The sequence below is a fragment of the Carcharodon carcharias genome, chromosome 12 (assembly GCF_017639515.1).
Source record: "Carcharodon carcharias isolate sCarCar2 chromosome 12, sCarCar2.pri, whole genome shotgun sequence".
Lineage (NCBI taxonomy): Eukaryota > Metazoa > Chordata > Chondrichthyes > Lamniformes > Lamnidae > Carcharodon > Carcharodon carcharias.
Window position 1 is genome coordinate 59,703,845 of NC_054478.1, and position 17,343 is coordinate 59,721,187.

Sequence of the window (17,343 nt, forward strand, 5' to 3'; positions counted from 1 at the left end):
TGTCCTGACGAGTGCAAGGTGAAAAGCTTTGATACGTCTCTTTTTCAGCAAAGTTACTGGTCTCGACCAAGATCGTAACAGGTTGCATTGCTAGGATTATTCATTGTAAAATAAAAGCACCATTTTGTATAGGACCTTACTTAGGCCTTACTTGGAATATTAAGTCCAAATTTGATTCCCTCATATGGTAGCTGATATAGAGGCTGTGGAGCAATTTCAAAAAACGGTCATAGAAGGGATGCCCACTTTAAAACATTTGTGTCAGCCTGATAGACTTTTGAAGCTGGGCCTATTTACTTCACAGAAAAAGGGAGTTTTGAAATAATGATTGCACTAAACAGTATTCATATAAATGGATTATTTGGCAGAAATGTCAGAAATCAGAGGGAACAGACTTAAGGTAATCGGCAAAAGAACCAGAGGCAGCAAGAAGAGAAAATAAATTTATGCCATGAGTTATGATCGAGAATATACTGCCTGAAGGGTGATGGAAGCAGATTCAATAATAACTTCCAAAAGGAAATTGGATAAATATTTAAAGACAAAAAAAAAGTTGCAGGGCGAGGGGAGGTGGGACTAATTGGATAGCTCTTTCAAAGAGCCAGTACCGGCACAGTGGGCCAAATCGCCACCTCCTGTGCTGTATTATTTTGTGCTTTAAGGCTAGGGATATCCAGGGATCATGAATATAAGGAGGTCAAGGAGGTTTAACGTCTGGTGATTATTTTTTTTCCCCCAGAGGATCATAAACCTTTGCACTAATATTTGGCTGATGCAGTGAATCCTCAATTGTTCCATAAGACAGCTGAACCAGTTCATGGCTTGGCTGAAATCATGGAGAACTAAAGATAGCTGATGTGAATTGTGGTCAATATGGTCTCCTGGATTAATTTTAATCACCAGTCAGAGAGGAAATTCCCAGACCATTTTTTCTCCCTCAAATAACCTTGTATCTTTTATCTAGATTTTTCCCCACCCAGGGGAGCAAATGGCTGTGAGTAGGTAGGAGGTGTTGGAAATTGTGATGCTAAAGATAACGTGAATGTGGACAGGCTAGGTGGACCAGCTGGTCATTTTCTGTTTTTATTTCTTAAGCTTGCATCTTTGTATAGTGACTTTTTGTTTCAAAGTAGACTATTAACTGTTAATGATGAAAAGTTACTTGTAGTAACAAAATGAATTTAGCCCACTTGTTCGATGAAGCTGAAACTAAGATCTGTAAAGATTTTTAAATAATTTTAAACAAATATATAAGGTTTTAAAATTCAGTTCAATCATTTATTTTTATCTTAAAGGAATTACTGTGGGCAGAATTTTATGCCCTCTCTTGAGGCAGGTTTGAAGACAGGAGGGTGGCATGCAAGCAACCTGCTTTTACTGCTTCTGCCAAAATTAAGTCTAGGGCAGGAAGACACGTGGTTGGACTTTCTACCCCCGCTGCCAATTGAGGACCTTACGTTGGCAATTAATGCCCACTTAAGGGTCCCATCCCGCCATCTCTTGTATTAGCCGTGAGGCAGGTGGGCCTGTCGCCATGTGGATAGCACGACAAACTCATGTAAGGGGTTGGATCCCTCATTGAAAGGAACCTGATCGAGGGGCCCAGCATCAGGAAGGGGGCTGCTGAGAGCCACGCACCTGCCCTGGCTGCCAACCCCCTCTGGACCCTCTCCACTGTGATCCTAACCCCACAAAACCCCTCATGCCATTACTTACCTGTAGCCAAGGTCACTCCTCAATCCTGAGCCCCTAGTGGGTGTCATTGCGGCAATAGCCATTGCCTCCCCAGTGGCACTGCTGAGCAAAAGAGCTGCTAGCCTCTGATTGGCCAACAGCTCTCAGTGGGTGGAGTTTTCACCCCCCAATCTCCCAGGGTCCATGATCCCAGGGAAAGCTTACTACGAGCCACTTAAGTACCTGAAGAGCACTTGATACAACTGAGCCTTCCCAAAGGAGCAACGTGGATCTCTTGCCAGCTCTCCAGCCAGCAGGTGAAATGCCCGGCACCACCATAAAATCCTCCCCACCATATTTCCCAATTAATTTTTTGCTTAAAATGTGGAAACTATAACTAAATTATCCTAAATTGGATTTGCTCTTAAAGAACTTCAGTTTATAGATACAAACAATTGCACTTGTACTGCAAGTCTGGTCAAATGTACAGCATATTAAAAATTTCTTTGAATATAAACAAGCAGAAGGGTTTGTTGTAAAAGTTATGTTCTATCAGGGTTACACATCACTGATCGCAGCTTTTTTACATGTTTAAAATGTAGATTTGTGGCAGCAGGTTTACATCATAGTACATAGTGTTGCACCATTACCTAGGACCTAGTTAAGTATAAGCTTCCATGGTGGAAACAAAAATCAGCAACAGTGTTTAACAGGTGGCCTATTCAACATCACCAAAGGTTAAAATTGGCCCCATTGTTCCTTAACCCTATTAGTTGTTCTCTCAGCACCTTCCACTCAATCATTGTGCCAGGTCAATCAACTGTTGCCCTTGTCATCTCATTCACACTACTGCAGAACTAGGGATACTCAGTTCCCATAACGCACTTAAATTAAAAACAGTAGCCTCAGAAGAAGAGCAGGAGATTATTCCATTTTTTTAACCTGCATTTTTTATTTTACCGTTCCTTGTTGCAGTATTAATGATTCAATGACAAACTTTTATGGGACTCCATGTCACTGGCACAGATAACATACAAATGTTTATTGGAAAACCACAGATGTACCGTCTGAATTTTTTCTGTCCATACAAGTCAGTGCAAGGTCCCAACAGTGAGACAGGGCTTAGAATATTTCATGCATAATGGCACATAAGACTTAACAGCTCTTTTAATAGATCAGTGCAATAAAACTTGCAAACTCTATTCAGTTAAACTAGTAGCTGAATGTAAAAAAAAAATCTACTGTCCTTCTCTATTATTCATTGTCCTTTTATAGAACCAAAAAGATGGCCTCTGCAGAAGAGAAATCACAACACGACTTTATTTATATGCTTTTAGGTGCTTTCTAGTTTCCAAGAAAACATTGCCAGTTTAATCTTTCCCCAATGAAATCTTCCAGTTTCTCTATTGTTATAGGACTCCCTTTGCAAGTCATCATATAACATAGTACCTAACTTACACATAATATAGGCATTGTTGTATTACATGTTACTGGTAGTTAGGTGTTCTAATACCTACAGAATGATGGGGGCCTGCCGATCTCCCTAGCATGCTTCCTTACATTTTGTACCACCTCACTCATGAAATACTTTATGTAAGGTGCTTTAAAAATGAACTTAGCTTAAGAAATGAAGTGAAATGTCTTACATTTTTCTACCATAATTAACTTGTTTGAACAAAAATACAGAAAAAAATGCCTGTCAAAAGCAGCTTCTGTAAACATTACAAAACAAAATCTTTCCAAAGACTATTTAAGAGTTCCTACATCCACAAAACTTCCTTGCTAGTGTTCCAAGAAAGGTACGCCAAGTATAAAAGAGCAAATCTGGCACGCAAGTGCCACTGAACTGTGCGAGGTATTCGTTTGAATATTTTTGTAGAAAACCTGAAACCTTAATGAGGCTCACACTAGAAATATATGCAAGCGCTTCAATTCACTATAAATAGAAGTGCACAGAATTTCAAGCAGAAGGAAGTTATAGGACCTTACTGATCTAATTTCAACGCTCCTTTCTGCACCTGTTGTGGATCTGCTGTTCAGACATACAGGAATGCACAATCCCTAATATTTAATCAGTAATCATTTAGATTTACGTAAATCTATTTCTTATGGACAAAATTGTGGAAGGGAATGTTTGTATATTTTAGTGAAACATATTCCACAGTTGAGCCACTAGAGGACACTGGTAAGCATTTATTCTGTTAATATCCTCCTTTTCAACGTTTCTCCTTCCTGACTCATAACTTGGCATTGTTCAAGGATGCAGGCGATCTCTGACATCAAACAAAGCAGCCATACTCTAGAAACCATAGTGATTAGCAGGTTGTACAAGCATACAGGTGGAACATTTTAGCTGTACCTGATTCTGTCCTTACGTGAAACCCATAAAAGCATACTTTCCAGCATGGACCCCTAAATAACAATCAGGAAGGGAACCCAGGCAAGTTTCCCCTCCATAGCCAGAGGACAGAGTAGTCAATTATATCCCCTATTACAATCCTGACCAAGGTCATCAAACTTAGCACAAACCAGTTATTGAGCTTAAGGCTGTCCTGATCTTTATAACTCTGTACACATTGGGAGGTATATTTATCCATAAGACATAGGAGCAGAAATTAGGCCATTCGGCTTATCGATTCTGCTCCGCCATTCAATCATGGCTGATAAGTTTCTCAACCCCATTCTCCCGCCTTCTCCCCGTAACCTTTGATCTCCTTACCAATAAGAACCTCTCTATCTCGGTCTTAAATACAATCAATGACCTGGCCTCCACAGCCTTCTGTGGCAATGAATTCCATAGATTCACCACTCTCTGGCTAAAGAAGTTTCTCCTCATCTCTGTTCTAAAAGGTCTTCTCTTTACTCTGAGGCTGTGCCCTCGGGTCCTAGACTCTCCTACTAATGGAAACATCTTCCCCATGTCCACTCTATCCAGGCCTTTCAGTATTCTGTAAGTTTCAATTAGATCCCCCCTCATCCTTCTAAACTCCATCGAGTATATACCCAGAGTCCTCAAATGTTCCTCATATGTTAAGCCTTTCATTCCTAGGATCATTCTCGTGAACCTCCTCTGGACCCTCTCCAGGGCCAGCACATCCTCCTGAGATGCAGGGCCCAAAATTGCTCACAATATTCTAAAGTTGTCTGACCAGAGCCTTATAAAGCCTCAGCAGCACATCCCTGCTTTTATATTCTAGTCCTCTCAAAATAAATGCCAACATTGCATTTGCCTTCCTAACTACTGACTCAACCTGCAAGTTAACCTTAAGAGAATCCTAGACTAGGACTCCCAAGTCCCTTTGCACTCCAGATTTCTGAATTCTCTCCCCATTTAGAAAATAGTCCATGCCTCTATTCTTCCTATCAAAGTGCATGACCTCACACTTCCCCAAGTTTTATTCTATCTGCCACTGCTTTGCCCATTCTCCTAACCTGTCCAAATCCTTCTGCAGCCTCCCTGCCTCCTCAATACTACCTGTCCCTCCACCTATCTTTGTATCTGCAAACTTAGCCAGGATGCCCTCAGTTCCTTCATCTAGATCATTAATGTATGAAGTGAAAAGTTGTGGTCCCAACACTGACCTCCACTAGTCACCAGCCGCCATCCTGAGAAGGACCCCCTTATCCCCACTCTCTGCCTCCTGCCAGACAGCCAATCTTCTATCCATGCTAGTACCTTGCCTCTAACACCATGGGCTCTTACCTTACTGAGCAGCCTTCTGTGCGGCACCTTGTCAAAGGCCTTCTGGAAGTCCAAGTAGATAACATCCATTGGCTCTCCTTTGTCTAACCTACTTGTTACCTCCTCAAAGAATCCTAACAGATTTGTCAGGCATGACCTCCCCTTGATGAAATCATGCTGACTTTGCCCGATTTTAGCATGCACTTCCAAGTATTCTGAAATCTCATCCTTAATAATGGACTCTAAAATCGTACCAATGACTGAGGTCAGGCTAATCAGCCTGTAATTTCCCGTTATTTGCCTCACTCCCTTCTTAAACAGGGGTGTTACATTAGTGATTTTCCAGTCCTCTGGGACCCTCCCTGACTCCAGTGATTCCTGAAAGATCACCACTAACGCCTCCACTATCTCTTAAGCTTTCTCCTTCAGAACTCTGGGGTGTAATCCATCTGGTCCAGGTGATTTATCCACCTTCAGACCTTTCAGTCCACTAAATATCAAGGAAATATGAATATACAGTACTTCTAACAAGGATTTTCACTATTGTTTTATAAACACCCCTAAGAATACTTACTGCAAAGTTTAAAACAGTAATGATTAAGTTTACCAACAAGACTCAATCATTTATGTCAAATCTGCATCAAATATTTTCTTCCTGTCCAATGGTCACGATGGTGTATTTTTATAAGTACAGTTAGTCAGTGTAGAACAGTATCTGAGCTAGTTTTATCTTTTTATATCCACAGCATCATCAATCCTGAAAAGGGAGAAGCGGATGAGGACAAAAAATGTTCGCTTTGACTATGTGACTGTCTATTACTTCACACGGAGACAGGGTTTCACTAGTGTCCCCAGCCAGGGTGGCAGCACACTTGGCATGTCCAATCGGCACAAATGTGTACGACAGTACACTCTTGGGGAATTTGCCTTGGAGCAAGAGAGACTGCATGGAGAGATGCTGAAAGAGCACCTGAAGGAAGAAAAGCTCAACTCACTGAAATTGAAGGTAAGATGACTCCGTACCCTTTATCAGAATTACTCAGAAACATTTATAGCTGACAGTGGCGACTGGTACTGGGTTTGTAACCCCAAGATCAAGAGTTCAAATCTCACAATTGGAAACAATGTAACTTCATCTGAAACAGATGGAAACGGGTTTGTACTCGAAAGAGTTACAGCCCTAATTCAGGCCACAGTTTGTGGAGGTCATATTTTTGAAACTCCAAGAAGTATTTGCAAGTTTGACCAGAGGGCAGTGTCTTGATGAGTTTCAATTTTGATACTGATTGGTAACGTTAATCCAATAAGCCCTGAAATTCCTGGATTGGGGATGGGTCCAAATCAGCAATTGCAAATATGCATGGTAGGAATTTTTGAGGGGGCTGCTATATGCCGTGTTCCATTGAGAAACACTGGTGTAAATTCAATTGTGTTGGAAGATTGAAATAATTTCTCTCAGAAGTAATGGTGATAAAATGGGAGGAGCTTGGAGACAGTTCCTATCTAACTCTGGAAGTTAATATCACAGCCTCACAACTCGCTATGTGAAGAGGCTACTTTTGCTCTCTTTATAAATCTCTTATGTTTAATCTTGAATCTATGACCCCTAATTCTGAATCAAAACATATGGACTGCAAAAGCTTTTTTTCCACCAAATGTGCATCTCATTTGCAATGATGAGCCTTACTTCTTGAGTTTGGATTTATTATATGCTGGGATTCAGTTATATAGCCTGTTATTCATCTGAAAATATTCTTATCTTTGCTGAGTCAATAAGGCCAATTAACTAGTTATGATAATGCAAGTGGATCGTGGGGCTTTTGGAGGTCCCATCCCCAGTCACAGCCATTTCCTTGCAAATGCCTCGTTGTTGCATGTGGTTGCTTCTTTCTTAATGCTCCAAAAATGGCATCCTTCTATTCTGTAATGTGGAAGCTCTGCAATATCACATCTGTCTCTGAAAAGTTACATCTGTCTTTTGCTTGTGTTGCAGCTCTCTCCCGAGAGCTTGTGCAACTGCTTAACTGCATGTAGCCCTTGAATTCAGCTCTTGGTATGTGACCTCTAGTGAATGAAACTCATACTCTTATTCCACCAGTATTATTGAAATTAGCTGACCCCTGGATTTCTGAATGAATTGAGGTCTTTGGATATTGGCGAGCGTAAGTCCCATGGAGCTGCAGTTACTCTGTCTCATTGGGGATCCATGAATTTATATGCTATGGTCTTTCAAGGTTATTTGTTTGGGTTTCACCAAATTAAACCTAAACATAGCACCCACAACAATGCATTCAATAGGAATGCCATCAGACTGAATAATAATTTTTTCAAACAGCAGTTTGAAAAGTTAAATGTGCTAGAACTTATTGGCATAAAGCTCATTGCCTTTATGAACAGTGTTTTGGGAGCAGACAAGCCAGAGAAGTTGGATCACATTCAAGTGATGTGATAATGAGTTTTGACACCATATTTTTGAAACAGAATTTGGCAAACTTGGTAAATTAATGCACCAGAGGAAAAAAAATAGCCACAAAAGCTGCAGATTATCATAAAAACCCACTGGTTGACTAAGGTCCTTTTCTCTTAATGGTAAACATTGGAATTAGTTCAGCAAACAACTAATTAGGTCCATTTGTATAAAATAACCCTCACATCAATTCACTGAATTGAAAACACCACATTCTGCTCACAGTAGGATCCTAACTGTTCAGTCAGTCCCATCCTTTTGCACAGACTGTTGAGTAATCGCAGTGCTAATGGAAGTAAAATGAATTTGCATTGATCTGATTGCAATTTCATATCAGTATTACTTCTTGGATCTGCTCCAATTTAACTGTAGTATAATACAATGTTATGCTTTTCTTACTGTCAGATGTTCATCTGTATTAGGTCTATAGAAAAGAGATTGCAGAGAACATGAATTTGTGAAGCAAACTTCTCCACCAGGTCTTCAAACTAAAATAACAAGTGTCATAAGCCATTTTTCTAGTTCTGGAAGTTAAGTAGCACGAGCCTGCCTGAGAGGAAATTATGAAAAAGTAAACTGAATAAAGACACTAAATCATGGATTATAAATATAATAATTAAAACTTAGGATGTAGTGAAATCCCAAAGACTTGAGGCTTTAGAGCTATGATTGTTCTGCTTTCTGCTGCCCAGGTTTTGCGTTCTACAACTATGATGTTTTTCATCCTACCAGTAGTTGTTGGAATTCAAAGTGGTAGCCCAGAGCTTGAAAGCTTTGCAGTTGCAATGGCAGCTTCTAGTTATGTTGGTAGTTTAAGAAATATATTTCATTTGTATGGCATATGTTTTGAGAAATTATTGGTATTGAAGTTAATAAATTAATGCTCCACAGTGTCCTGACTTCAACAGTGAGTCAAAGTACAATATTATATTCATGTACATTGCTTCTGGATTTTACAGATGAGGTGCCTGTCATTTACTTTAATAGGGTGGTCCATTTAACATCTGCTCACAGAAGTACCTTGTGTTTTGGGGTACATTTGTCTTCACGCAAAAGTGATTGTAAACAAATTTGTAATTGCAGTAATATAGATTATATCCAAACACGTTACCATATCATAGAAACACATAAAAGTCACAATACGGAAACTTGCCGTTCGGCCAAACCAATCCATGGTGACATTTCTCCTCTACCTATCCAATTTAATCTTGAAAATTATAGGAAGAGTGGGGGTCACTGGGGATGCGCAAACAGCTTACACACACACACACACACACACACACACACACACACACACACACACACACACACACATACACACACACTCTCTCTCGGGAACTGCTGACCAATCTGATTGGCTGGCAGCGCCAATAATGCATTAGTGGGCACTGTTAGGACGACAAGCAGGCCATGGATCCCGGAGCCAGATAAGTCCAGGGTCTTGGGCAGGGAGGGTTTGGACAGCTTAGGGAATTGGGTGGGGGTGGTATGTTTTACAGAGTAGGCAGGTAGAAATTAAGTGAGTGTACTATCTTAGGGAAGCCTCCCACCCGAAGCACAAAGGCCAAGCGCCATGAAGAGAGTACTTCCTCAGCCCCTTGTAAAAAGTTTATTTATAAAAATGCCAACCGTATTATGGCATGGGCAATGAGATATCGGGCTCAACTGGCTTGTTAATTAAGCCCTGATTAATTATGTAAACATGGTGGGCAGGCTGGCGAATGCCCCCCCCCCCCCCCCCCCCCCCCCGCAATTATAGGATGAACTTGGGAATGAGTGGGAAGATGATAACGTTGGCACCTGAAGGCTGTGGTCCATTGAAACACACTTCTCCAAAATTTATTGCATTGGACATTTGTTGCTTCGAAATTTATTTAAGTTTATGTTAAAAATGTAAATATTAGTCTTTTGATAATTAATGTGTTATTTATTCAATAAATTGTAAAATTGCATCATTTGAAATAATATTTTAGATAAGTATTGATTGTATTATTGTCAATCATGCTTTGCATTTGCAGCTAACAAAAAATGGCACAGTTGAGTCTGAGGAAGCCAATACACTCACATTAGATGATATTTCTGATGACGACATTGACCTAGATAATACAGAAGTTGATGACTACTTCTTCTTACAACCATTGCCAACCAAAAAGAGAAGGGCATTATTACGGGCTTCTGGGGTTAAAAAGATCGATGGAGAGGAGAAACATGAGCTCCGTGCAATTCGTGTATCCAGGGAAGATTGTGGCTGTGATTGTCGAATATACTGTGATCCTGAACTTTGTGCTTGTAGTCAAGCAGGGATTAAATGCCAAGTAAGTGGATAACATGAGTCATTTATATGAACCCTAGTTTTTTTTTTAGTTGTAAGTGTATTTTTTATCAAATGCTGCCCTATTTCTTGACAAATTTTGTTGTGATTCAAATCAAATGAACTGTTGTTTCCTCTCCCTTCCTATCTCTCAGAGCATATTTCTCTTGTAGCTTGCTGCATGGGGAGTGGAGAGAGTATGTTAGTGTGCTGCCTGTACTAACAATGCTGTTTGGCTTGAATGTGTGCAATGACTGTTGGGACTTCTTTTCATTAAATAAAATAATTCAGATATAATGGATACTGACGACCCCTCAGCATGTTTTAAAATTACCTTTATCTTTTCATCATGAGGACTAAATAGCCTTTGTATTTGTTCTGCACACAAGAGGTTGTTTTTTCCCCCAGTGCTGACTTGGAAGTCTTCTGTTTTCATCACAAATGGATGAAAAACGACATTTGAATATGTATTTGTTGGTGTAGTATGGCATTCTGTGCCGATAAATAAAATCAGGAAAACAGCGACCTTGAGGCACATGAGATACCAATACACTAATTGGCATCTGAACCTGGGATGGAACATATGCATTTGCTTGTGTAATAATTTGTCTGTGCAATTTTCCCCTAGGTGGACCGCATGTCTTTCCCATGTGGATGCACAAAAGAAGGCTGCAGCAACGCTGCAGGCAGGATTGAGTTCAACCCGATTAGGGTACGGACACATTTTTTGCACACAATAATGAAGCTGGAGTTGGAGAAAAATCAGCAGCAGCTTGGGATGGAGAATGGTTTCTCGGGAGACATGAATGCTCATGCTAGTCATCTGATACAAAGCCAGCAATCCCACGAATATTCTGTTGCAGACAGCTTTGACATTGAAAATGAACCCGAAACGGCAGTGATGCACCTTCAGTCAGCAGAGGAGCTGGAATGGCAAGCAGAAGATGAGGAGGAGGAGGATGATGATGGGAGCAGTTTGTGCAGTGGCATAACGGACTCCAGCATTCAGAGCTTGGCAGCCAGTGAATCGGACGAAGAGGCAGACAGCAAAGCTGAAAGCTTTAGTGAAGCATTGGCTGCCCCTGTTGTGACACAAACTGAAGCTATTCCCCTTTCTTCTGTGTTATGCTATGCTGATGGCACTTCTGCGCATGATAACACACCACCAGAAGATGCCTCTTATTACACTAATTCGTCAACACTATATTATCAAATAGAGGGTAATGCTGCTGCTGCTACCACTACTGCTACTACCAGCACTACAACTGCTACTACAGATTGTGGCAATGAGCCTTTCTGTGTAGAAGCCACTTTAACATCAAACTATACGGAGAGGAGTCAGGAGAATGGAGCACTTTCCTTGGTGCCTTATGGCTCAGCTGTAGAGCAATATATTGAATATGCACACCAGCCAGAGGGAAGCTTTACCGGTGCTCACTATCCCATAACAACACCTTCTGTGATAGTCTGTTGTCCTTCAGCACATGAAAATAATGCTCAGTGTAACAATTTATATGCTGAACAACAACCTAACCACTCTCAAGCAGAGCTTCAAAGCTATTTAAATAACCATGTTCAAGATGACTATGTTGCTGCTTCAAATGGGGATGTTTACGCACCTAAACAGGTACTGGAAAATACCATCATCCTCCCAGAGGGCAGTGGACTGTTAGAAGAGACTATTAAAACATCAGTAGTGGAAACTGTGTTTGTTTAGTGTGCTCAGTCACTCTAATTTTTGTTCTTTACTACATTTTACCAGTTATTCAGAATGGAAAGGAGTATAACTTAAATAGTTTACATGTTTTTAACACCACCATCTTTAGGTCAATTGGTCAGTAATGGTGGTTGATGCCACTAGCATTCAATGCTTTAAAGACTACAGGATGTGATCGGAAGCAGACTTTATACAATTCTTTATCCACAGCAGTGAAATGCTGCATTAGGCATTGCGTGATTTGGTATAAGCCATCCTAGTCATTAATAATTTATATGGCTTCAAAAGCATTTTAACTGTTAAACAAGCATTACTGGTGAAGGATACCAACCCAGCCAGATTGAAGAAATATATCACAAGCTTTGCTCTTGGCTTTTAGTCTGCATCACATATTCTCAAAAATTTAAGTAAGGTCCCAGTTTTCAACAAAATATATGGATATAACTTTACGTACTGTACATGTGAAAATTATGAAAATAATTTTATTGTTTCATCTGTGAATTTATTTATGCCAGTTAGTGTGCAATTATGTGAAGTATATGTTAAATATTCCTCTTGCCAGCTGTATACATGGAAGACTGATGATCCGATCCATGGCATGCAGCAGAAGATTTTGTTTGAAATTATATAGATTTCATTTTTAATTAAGGTGATACTTTGAGCTTGATATAAGTGGGCAGTTCTTTCTTTACTGTGTTTTTATTCAATACTTTATAGAGTTGTGGAGCCAGAACAGCTGATGTTAAACAAAAAGCTGTGGATGTATCTTGCAGCTGTAGGAATTATCCTAAAACAGGTTGTTGTGTTTTTGACCTGTAGCATGTGCAATTGAGCTAGTTCCATTGTAATGAATGAGGAATCTTGCATTGTTATTCCTCTACTGACTACATTGGATATATTTAAAAAAAAACGTCTACTGTAGAAAAAAATTCCATACTATCAACAGTGTGGAAATGGAGGGGCTGAAAAGACAATCCACTTCTGTTACCACTAATAACTAAAGGAAATACATGTTTGTTCTATCAAGCAGACTAAAGTGAAATCTTTACCGCAGAAAAATTGTTGTGGGCTCTTTATAAGTACTGTGCACTTATCCAGTTAAAATTCAATATTTCTTTATAACAGGAATCTAGATGTTTTGTCAAGCTACACGTTTGAGAACCTGAATTTATTTTCTGTAGTAAGATATTCTATGATAATTTAAACTCCCCCCCCCCCCTCACTTGCCAGTATCTTCAACTACATGAAGCACCTGCAAAATGGAATAGTGTAGAGACTCAACTTCAGTGAGATGGAAATTGTCAAAAGCAGTCCTCACAGCCTGTAGAAATCTAGTGGTGACTTTGAAAAGGCATTCCAGGAAAACACTTTACTTTAATTCATGTGTTCCCATTAGGGTGTGAATGTGCTTATGTATAGGGAAAAAATACTCAGGCAACCACAGTAAAGGTCATTAGTTATCAGAACCTCATTTTAACGCTCCATTAAATAGTTCCTGATATCTTTTGACAGCAATCAGAGGATGTAAGTTATGCTATATTATTCCCTGGTTGAATGTTCATTTCATTCAATACATCTCACTTTAAATTCTGCTCCTACTTAGCAGCTACATTAGTGGGTAAATGTTTGGATTTCAGATTTAGAATTTAACAAACATAAAAGTGAAAAGTTCAGAAAGCCCAAGTGTGATTTTATTTAAAAAATAATAATTTGAAGCCTCACATTTCATAAATTCTAGCAGGACACCTGAGCTACTCTGCTAATGCACGGATTTATCATATGGTAATTATTATAGATCGCTGTAGAATTTTAAACCCATTGGCTTTATTTTGTGCGGGTTTATACTGATCTACTTGAAGTTTATTTTAAGTTGTGTCATGTAAATAGAATATAAATCACAACTGTCCATTTGGATAAAATTTACTTGTAGCATGCAACATGTTTGTGTAACAATGAAGGAAAGGCTCTGAAAACCAGCCTCCAACTACACACCATCTCTACCTCCATATCAAAATAATGATTCAAAACTGCAATCAGCAGTGGTGTGACATTTTAATCCTAAATTTGCTTAGAATTAGGTGTACTGATTGTTAAAGGCTGAATATGGTGCTGGATATTTACTACAGGTTTAAGTTTAGTTTCAAAAAAAGTGACCAAAATTGCTATTACTATTAGAACAATCTATGTCCAAAATACAACATTGAAAAAGCAAAATATATGAGACCTTTTTCCTTTCATTCTGAGCTTACTTCAACATGTGGCTGCAGGGACCAAAGTAATGTAGGTTATTGTTTATACTTGTACAGTCTTGGAACTGTACATTCCAAAAAAATGATAACTTTGCAATTCAAATTTTTAGTATAATTGTGCTTTACCAATTTACTTAACTTTGCAAATATCGATAACAACAAATGGAACCATCTTTAGATGGTTCAATTACTCATTAATATAGCCTTTGTTGAAATAACTGGTGTTTTTTCCATTTAAAGGCAAGTGACAGATACTGTCACTTTGGCATCCAACATACTCTACCACTGTTTCTATATATACTTCTATATATACATTAGCTGGGTTTATATATCAATGCCTGTTGACTTCTCAATGGTTTGAAACTTTAGGTTAATCCTTTCTAGCAGAATTCTTCATGCACTTACTTGAACATTATACTACCAAGGCAATAACATTTTTAACAACACATTTGCTGTTTTTCGTGCAAGTACCTTATATTGCAGTTTTTGCAAAGAATTTCAAAAATCATCCTTGGTTCAATAATATGTTTGGCACTTTCAAAAAAATATATTTTTTTCAAATATGTTGGCATCTATTGAGGTGAGTAGCCAGTAATTGGCGTATTAATCCCCATGAAAAGCCATTTGAATCTGATTATGTTGCTATATAGCAAGAAATATGAGATTATGTTTTTCGGCAGAATATTACATTTCAGCAGGGTTCCCACCCAACCCCGCCAGCGAAAAGGTAGATGGGAAGCCTGCCTTTCCTCTTCCTCGGGTGGGTTGTCTTGCAGAGCCATTTAACACTGAGGGGTGTTAATTGGCTCAAGGTGAGACTTTTGTCCCCATCTGAGGAGGAAGTTTCATCATGAGAGCTACTGGCCAATCAAATAACCGGCAGCTCTCTGGTTCCAGCAGCACCACTAGGAGCGGTGGCCACTGTTGGGACTGTAGTCAGTCCTGGAGCCAGATTGGGGAGGTGAGTTGGGGGAGTTTCAGCAGGGCCAAGTTAGGAGTCCCCAGCAAGGGAGCTAGGGGCCAGGAAGAGAGGTGATACCTTGGGGGAGTTCTATTAGACCCAGGGGGCCTACAAATGAGGATCCCCTCCCTTTTCCCGAGGTGTGGGATCTGGCAGGCTTCAAACTTGTGTCCAGCCTCCGCCCACTGCAGGAATAATTGTGTCGGGGCACATAGAGGCCCTTAAATGGCTATTAATTGGCCACTTCAGGGCCTCATTTGGCCCAATAGTGGGTGAGCCACCCGACCCCCCCTCCACTGCATGGTACAATTGCAGTGGGGTCAGGGGCGAGCGAGTCAGTTGCACCCATGGCCTTACATCAAATTTTACACCTGCCTGCCAACCCACTTCCAGGGGAGCGTAAAATTCTGCCCTTTAAGTTTGCTGTTGTCAGGCATTGTGGTAATTAGGCATGTAAACAAAATATAATGAGTAAAATTTAGGTTAATCAATAGTTCTGGGTGACATTGGTTGCTTCATGTAAATGGGATTATTGGAATTAAGGTTTTTCTTAAAAACTAACTTTCTTGAATATTAGAAATCGTATGGAAACTCCTGAAGCACTGGGTGTTTAAACTGACATAGTATGATGAGGCTGTTTGCTTCTTAAGAAAATACCATCAGACAATAGACAGGATGTACAGAATACATCCAGTTCCAGCTTTGGTGATGGCACAAGTAATATAGAGTTGTGTAATCACTAAAGCTCTTCAGTCCTTTACCTTTGATCAAAATTAGTCACATGATGATTAATCCAGGAAGAAAATTGAGTAAAACAGCTATTATGAATACATTTAAAAGAAATGAGAGGTTTTTGGTCCAAATCAGCTTTGTAAGTTTGCATAGGCAAATACTTTTCAGGCAGGTTGTGACTTCAGCTTTAAGTTTTGGAAATTACTTTAAGTAACACTTATCATCACTGAAAGAGAGATTAAAATGCACACTGGAAGTGTCTCAACTCACATTTGACAATAGTTTAGTTGTCTCATCCAGGATCCTACCATACAGGAAATACTTTGCTATTTTTGAAAACTGTGGATATTGCAAGAATTTATACAGTCTACCTGTGACCCTAGTTGTGCCAAAAGAGAAGAGGAAGGTAGGCTACGAAGCCGCAAAATCTCAACAACAATTCAATCTGGGTCTTATATATTGTAATAAACTTTTTCACAGTAGATGTCTCCTTGGTAGTATTTATCTGTGCAGTATTTATTATGAATGACGATACAAACACTTGATGTATTTATTGTGGTCAGTTGCAACAATATATTGCAAACTTTTTTTCTCAAATTTTACTGTAATATCTTTTCTGTTGCTAGTATAATAGTGCTAATTGTTAAGGCTGAATTGTATTATATGAGCTTCGGTTTTCTGATGTCTGCTTGTTTGTATTCCAGCTATTGAGAGGTGCAGGTTTAACATTTGTCCAATTAACTTGCATCTTCGGGGCCTGTAAAACTGGACAATCTATTGTTTCTGAAGTTCTTTGCCTTCTTTGCACATACAATTGTTGCTTATAGATGGTCAGAATGTGAAAATTCTATGTTTTAATTATTCCACATTGCTGTAGAAACGAAGCCAAAATACAGTACTAATTGAATTTTCATCATTGCCAACTAGTTCTTTCTTGCCTTCATTCAATTTTCAACAACAATCATTTGGAGGCTAAAATTACATTCTTCTTGTTGTTCTTAAACATTTGCAATACCAATACATAAACGTTAAGATGTTCCACATAACAGCAGCAAGATGTTTCACAGGAAATTAGTATTGAGCCAAAGAAGGATATATTAGAATAGGTGACTATAAGCCTGCCTATTTGACCAAGCTTTAACACAGGAACCAAATTGGTCATTCAGCCCCCCAAACCTGTTCTGCCATTTAATGAGATCATTGTTGATATGTGACCTAACTCCATATACCCACTTTTTCCCATATAATTTAACACCTTTGGTTAATTGAAATCTTTCAATCTCAGATTTAAGATTAACAACTGATTTAGCATCAACTGCCTTTTGTGGAAGAGATTTCCAAACTTCTACCACCCTTTGCTTACAAAAGTATTCACTCATGAAAGGCCTAACTTTTAGGGTATGTCCCCTTGTCCTACACTCCCCACCAGTGTGGGGGAAAATTAGAGTGAAACTATCAGTTCCCCTTAACATTTTGGAAACTTGGATCAAATCATCCCTTAGCCTTCTAAATTCCCAGAATGCAAACTTTAGGTTGTGTAAAGATATAAA

The 17,343-nt window shown here is 39.3% G+C and overlaps 1 protein-coding gene across 7 annotated transcripts in view; it reads left to right on the plus strand.

Moving 5' to 3' along the window:
- The window catches only part of csrnp3 (cysteine-serine-rich nuclear protein 3), a 257,084-nt gene extending 240,380 nt beyond the window's left edge, over positions 1-16,704 (plus strand). For all 7 annotated transcript variants that reach the window (XM_041201463.1, XM_041201461.1, XM_041201465.1 and 4 more), the window contains 3 exons: positions 6,103-6,362; positions 9,842-10,138; positions 10,763-16,704. In XM_041201463.1, the coding sequence (XP_041057397.1) occupies positions 6,103-6,362; positions 9,842-10,138; positions 10,763-11,851 (1,646 nt within the window). In that variant the 3' untranslated portion in view covers positions 11,852-16,704. The remainder of the gene's footprint in view (positions 1-6,102; positions 6,363-9,841; positions 10,139-10,762) is intronic.
- Positions 16,705-17,343: the final 639 nt, after the last annotated feature.